Raw genomic sequence first — 6,420 nt, forward strand, 5'->3', positions numbered from 1 at the left:
GCAGCTTTTACTGGAGTATGTAGAGGAATTTCTCCATGTGTTACCGAAGGAGGATTAGATTCAGGACAAGGAGCTGGGATAACAACACATTCTATCTACAGTGGTTAAATACAAGCCATGGAAACAGCAGACAACCCAACATCCCAAAGTGATCATGCATGGAGCATCTGGCAAACACACAGATCTGGTTTTAATGTGACAAGCTGATGGACAACAGTCAGTAGAGTCACATGACAAAAAGCACCACTTCCACCAAATAAAGAGCCTTGAAACATTTTCAAGCCAGCTCTGACATTCCTTTGGCATTCAGTCTTTCAAAATAGCAGCTATGACATATAAGTACAAGAAAGAATTTCCGAAGCTACAGTAACACTGTCTAAAAGCCAAGCAGGTAAAAGACACTTTATTTATACAGCTTCAGTCCATTAGTCCTACATGTACCAGAGCCAAGTCTTTGTTGAAAGACAGGCAGCACTTAACAGAAGTGACACTCTTACCTTATCAAAGGATATCACCACATCACTCTGCTGGGCATGCACTTGAAAAATAACCACAGTCACATTGCTGGCGATGTTCCTGATTACAGCCTCCACTGGACTGGTCTGGTTAAGTAGGACATTTCTGAATTTTCCCAAGGAGAGCTCAAGAAGACCTGCATTATAAAAAAAAAAAAAGGAAGATACAGGGTTTTTTTGGTCCAGAGGGAAGCAATTACCAGAGAAGCCTGGAAGTTTCCAGTAGCTCAGTATTAATCAGCTGGGAGCAGAGCAGGATGTTGCTTTGTGCTGCTCTCATCCTGTGAGCTGTACCAAGCTTTCAGAGACTGCTGCACACAGAGCTGTACCTGCAGACACAGGTACAGCCAGGCTACCTGCTCTGCAGCCTGGCACTCACCTGAGCACAGGGACAGAGCTTCCTGCCAGGAGTAAGGATTTGATACAGCTTACCCAACCAGCCAGCTACACTCCAAAAAGTCAGTAAGAGAAGATACTGAGGACTGCCTGGTCTTTGGCAAATACAGGCAGGTATGTTTGTACCAGCCCGCCAACTTGCACGATATCCATCAGACTTTGCAGGTGAATTCCTACAAACCATGGGAATTGAAGTCAAGTTCCAGAAGACAGTAGTTTGCATACATACATTTACCCACTTTCAGCTAGTCCACATTTTTTTGCTGCCAAACGGTTTTTAATCATTAGGATTGCTGCATCCCCATCTCTAGACCTAAAAATCTGACTAATTTTTCCTAGACACAACTCAGACCATTTCTTCTTACAATGAGCATAACCCCATGATCCACTGTCATTTTAATTGAAAGAGAACCACATGAGCTAGGATACAAGATCTTTGAGAATCAGCTTTGGCTTGTCATTCAAGTCCTGCAAGCAAGCCTGGCTTCTCCCTGTGCTGCAGGGACAGGGGATGCCAAGGGAGGAAAGTGAAGCAGCCACAAGATGCTCTTTGGTTGGTGGTTGCAGCCAGGCTGCACAATGCCTTCCAGGCTTTTCCCTGAATTCTTCTGCCTGCCTCTGTATCCAAACAGACCTAAAACGTATCAAGCCTGAACACACACACACACTTCCTCAATGAAGTTGCCTCTGGTGGAAAGGGTTGGTACTGCCGAGTTCCTTAACACAGAGTCACCAGCAGCACCATCCGAAGGACACTTGCTGATGACACTGAGGGGCTCCCTTTCACAAGGGAGGGGACAGTTTACTTACCTGAAACTATACCCAGTACTCTCTGACTGCTTTCTTGTTATTTTTCTCTCTCTCCTGCCAAGAACTGGCATCATTGGCCAGTTTTTTTGCCTCCTGATATGTTAACAGAGGGAAGCTGTTATGCCTCCTCCACTCCATACACAGTGAGGGAAGGAACTTCAACCCGTACATGCTCATTCCCAAAATTCAATTAATACCGGTACTGCATCACAAATAAAGCCTCAGCTAAAATATGGGCGTTCATAAACCACTTGTGAGGAAAGAAAGATACTCTATTTTTCTGCTCCATCATCTGCAGTTTGTGTTAAGGTAGAAGCTTCTACACCAAATTTTCACACAGTAATGTAAAATTAAAGCTGCAAAAAAAAACTTTGTGCATCCTTCGGCTTCTGATTCTTCAGAGTCCCTTGAGCAGCATTCAGATATCCTCTGATCCTTCCTCACTAGCTCAAGTTCTACCACGAATGCAAGTAGCAGTATGAATGCTAAAAAGCATTCAGAAGGCACAGACTATAAAACTATACATTCAGAAATTTACAGTGAATGCTTACAATTCATGAAAAATATTTTTCTTTGCTCTTTAAAAACTTTAGCAGAGCTTCCTGAACCGCAAGACATTCACACTTTTGTTCTTTAAGAAAAAAGCTGAGACCATACACATTCTCTGTGTGATCTACATCAAGGGGAAAAAGCTGCATTGCTCCGCCTTGTTTCTCACCTCCACTCTGTACCCATACCCAGGGGCCTCTGCATAAATAAGGACAGATTCGTCAGCAGGACACACAGCCACTACTTCAGCGTGATCATGAGACTCTAAATGTCAGAGGCACTCTCTCAAGTTTAATTAGTGTGGTGAATTAAGGTATGGTGTTCTATATTGCTTTCTGTTTGCATAACTGCTCCGAGAACAGCACATGTGACACACATTATCCCAAAGTCTGGGCACAAGAGCAGAGACTCAGGGTGAAGAACATCTACACCCACCAGACAAGTCTTGTTCAGCTTGCTGTTCACAGGCTCCTTGAACCACACTTCCAGCCAGGCCTAAAAGAGGATGAACACTGCAGAGCAACAGACCCTTCTAAGGAGTTTTTGGAAGAGGAATTGTTCCACAGCCACACACCACAGCATCCTTCCAGCCTTCTCCATCTCTGTCATTTGTCACTACTGGTGCACTGAGACAGAAAGGGAAGGTGGTGAGCAAGACTAATTGCTTAAATTAATCAACTCACAATTCACCAGGCCTATTGCTATCACCAGTTCTCTGGTTCTAATACCAGACAGGCATTAGACTCCCTGAGCACAGAGAGCTCAGTCTTGTCAAACGTCCTTTGAAAGTGGACACAGACCTCAATGACCACATAGTGCTGGTCACAGCGTACAACCTTCTCCTTTGGGCAAGCTTGATCTGCCCAGAGGTGGCCCACCAGACAGGACCAGCAGCACAGTTAACACCACCTCACAAGTGAGAGAGCTGATCCAGCAAGTCAGAAACAGAGACAGGAGCAAAAACCAGGCATCCCAACTTGTTTTATTGCTTCCAACAGTGAAGGTCTGGAAGCACTCTAAGATGCCAGGCTATGCTCTCTTCCTTGCCCTGTGGGAAGGACTGTAACAGTCACTGCACATCAGAGTAATTTTGGGTTAGATACATGAGAGGAACCCAAACTATTACAGAGCTTATCAACTGCACAGATGGTGAAAGGAAGTCAGCATTGCTGAAACTGTGCAGCAGCAGAGCATGGAGCACTGAGCATGTATTACTGCATAAAGAGCACCAGAACTGGAGCACAGATAGTCCTGCACACAGCACTGACGAACAGAGCAAACAGCCCACACTGTCACCTCACACTACCTCTTCTCTCATATGAAGGGCACAGCCAGTAAAGACAGCAAAGAAATAGAACCTCCTGGAACCCTTCTGAGATCAAAAGTCCTTATTCCTAACTAAACCACAAGACTAACAATTCCAGAGTCTCGGCACTTGCTATCCCTTCCCTGTGACACACAGTTTCCCCAACAGGCTACACCCAGTTTTAACTGTTTCCATTGTGCTGATTCAGTGCCAAGCTCTTGGGTGCTCTGATGCTTTGAATAAACCACATTTCCAGCTCCAACAGCCAAGTGTCACTCCCCACCACCACGGAGCAGTTAACCACACAGGGGTCTTGATGACACCTAGCAGTCCAATTTCCGGTAAGAAACAACTGAAGAAATGCCCCTGCTGCCTATACAGAACAGTCTTCACCTGCAGAGCCGTGCTCAAACACTATGCTTCCCTCAGAGAGGTTCTGTGCAGTCAGAGAAAACACATTTCTACTGGGTGCAGAGCACCTTGCAGTGGATATGCAAAACAACCTGATGTAAGCAAACTCCAGGAGCTAAGGAGAACTTTCCAGTGCAGGGAGTACAACAACAAGTAGTCACATGAAAACATTTAATGAAGATGAAGTGCAAGCTCAGACCAACAACCAGTTTGAGCAAGAAAAACATTAGCATACAGTTACTTAACAGAATAAAGCCTGGAGCCATAGCCTATCAGACCTGTAAGGCCATACAGACCCAGATCATGGGAGTCTGGCTACAGGGTCTGTCTTCCCACACTACTGAACCCCCTAAAAATACAGCACCTACCCAGCTCCCAAAAGAAGCAGGAACACTTCTGAAAGCTTCTGAACTTTGACTGTGTGTGTACTGAGACTCATGCTTAGAACAACTTGATGCTTAAAGCAGATGACACCACAGAATGTGGCTTGTCACCATCTGCACCATTCCCATTCTAGAGGACTGTTCTGCTCACCGGGCTAGAGGTCTTTACAGCCTCAAAAGTGAGGGAAGAGTTTTGTGTCAACTTCTAAAGTATCATCTCTGCATAGACTAAACAGCTGGCACAAACAAGTTTCACCCAGATAAGCTCCCTTTACAAAAGCACCACTCAGTCCTGATTACACTATAAATTCACTTTAGTTTTTCCAAAACTAAACAGCCTGGTTGGGATGTAGCAAACACAGCCAGCTGAACTCCTCCTCAGGAGGACAGAACTCCCTGGAAGGCAACAAACACAATGTATAAAGCACTTCTGCACAAAGACCAAGCTTGAGGAGCTGCAGCCCACCAGAAACCCAGAGAGGTATCACAGGCCATCATGCAAAGATTTTACTAATCACCACTTTTTAAATGAAGCAGGATCTTCAAAGATTAGGAGTTAGCAGAGCCCATCCCTGCAAAGTGGGTGTCCACAAATGAATAAGCACAAGACAATTTCAAATCAGTGAACCATTAAGCAAGTGGCCTTGTTTAAAGGCCCTAATGATCAGCTAGACTCTGGCACACAAATTACACAGCTTATTAGATTTTCACGAGGCAAACACTTTTCCCCTCCACCCTCAATCGTGCAAGGAAAAACAGCAACAGGTTCCTTCAAGACAAAGCAGTTTGCTTGGTTTCATAGTTGCTTTGCCTTTTTACATGTTGTAAAAAAATTACTCAACACATGACCCATTTTCATCAAGTCCAGGAGACAAGCTGCTAGTTAGCATCCTTTAAGTTATCTTAAGGACATCAAGGTCTAAGAAAGCAGAGCTTTCATTCTCACATCTGCTTGTGACCATCAGGTGCCCAGCAGCTTTTAGGTCCTGCAAGAAACAGGGAATACTTGGCTCTCCATTAGGATCTTGGGCATGAAACCTGGGCAGAGAGAAGCTTTCTACACCTGGAACTGGTTCCAAATGCTGTCCTGCAGCCCTTCAAAGTATCCCAAGAGTCTCCTTTGGGACAATTAAGCTTCATTCATTCAAAGCCAGGTTGGGTGGGGCATTAAGCAACCTGGCCTAGTGGAAGGTGTCCACTAGACCATGGCAGGGGGATTGAAATGAGATGAGCTTTAAGGTCCCAAACCATTCTATGAGTCTATGGTTAGAAGCAAGTATAAAAATAAAGCAAAACTAAGAGGAGGAGGCTTACATCAGCCCTGATACAAAGGACTGATTGCTTATCTCTGAGTTATCTCTGAGAGGAAACTGTTTATTTTTTCCTTTATTTGAACAGATAAGAATTTAACCAGAAAAAAAAAGTGACTGTAAATCTTCCCAAACTATACTTATTACAGCACACTTAACTCTGGACTCCTATTTTAGTCACATGCAGGAGCACAGGGAAATTACAAAAAAAAAAGCCCGTGCCAAATAGAGTCAGATTACATCAGTACAGACAGTAAGTAAGTTTAGGAATCAAGTAAGTAAGTTTAGGAATCAAGCTGCAAATTCTAGGATTTGCTCCTTTGCCTAGTTTTATAGCGACAGTGGTTTTCAACCCACCATCCACTAGGGTGGTGGGAACCCATGCACACCTGAACACAGTCGCGGGAGGGAAAACCAACCAAACCTCCTTTTAGCCATGTTCCCTTTGTCATGTAAGCTCATGCTCATAGGTAGCGAATGCCACCTTGTTTCTGTTCGGGGAATCCAGCCCTACACCAGCCGCATCAGCTGTACCGCAGCCCCGCAACGACGCGCCTAAAACGATTCCGAATTATCCATGAAACAGTTAAAATTACGGCCTCCATAGCAATTAAGGTATTAAAAAAAAAAAGTGGATAGGGAGGGAAAGGGGGGAAAAGGGTGGTTCTCCTTGTCTTCATGAAAGATTAAGACAACTACGAATCGATTCTGCAGCGCCGCAGGCAGCTTTGCTCCGCATT

The 6,420-nt window shown here is 44.6% G+C and overlaps 1 protein-coding gene across 1 annotated transcript in view; it reads right to left on the minus strand.

Annotated features, from left to right (window-relative positions):
• The window catches only part of TM7SF3 (transmembrane 7 superfamily member 3), an 11,861-nt gene extending 9,969 nt beyond the window's left edge, over positions 1 to 1,892 (minus strand). Inside the window, exons 1-3 of the mRNA XM_014309222.2 lie at positions 1,734 to 1,892; positions 895 to 916; positions 498 to 652 (exon numbers count right to left, since the gene is read on the minus strand). Of these exons, the coding sequence (XP_014164697.1) occupies positions 498 to 652; positions 895 to 916; positions 1,734 to 1,892 (336 nt within the window). The remainder of the gene's footprint in view (positions 1 to 497; positions 653 to 894; positions 917 to 1,733) is intronic.
• Positions 1,893 to 6,420: the final 4,528 nt, after the last annotated feature.

This window comes from Geospiza fortis, unplaced genomic scaffold (assembly GCF_000277835.1).
Source record: "Geospiza fortis unplaced genomic scaffold, GeoFor_1.0 scaffold8, whole genome shotgun sequence".
Taxonomy (NCBI): domain Eukaryota; kingdom Metazoa; phylum Chordata; class Aves; order Passeriformes; family Thraupidae; genus Geospiza; species Geospiza fortis.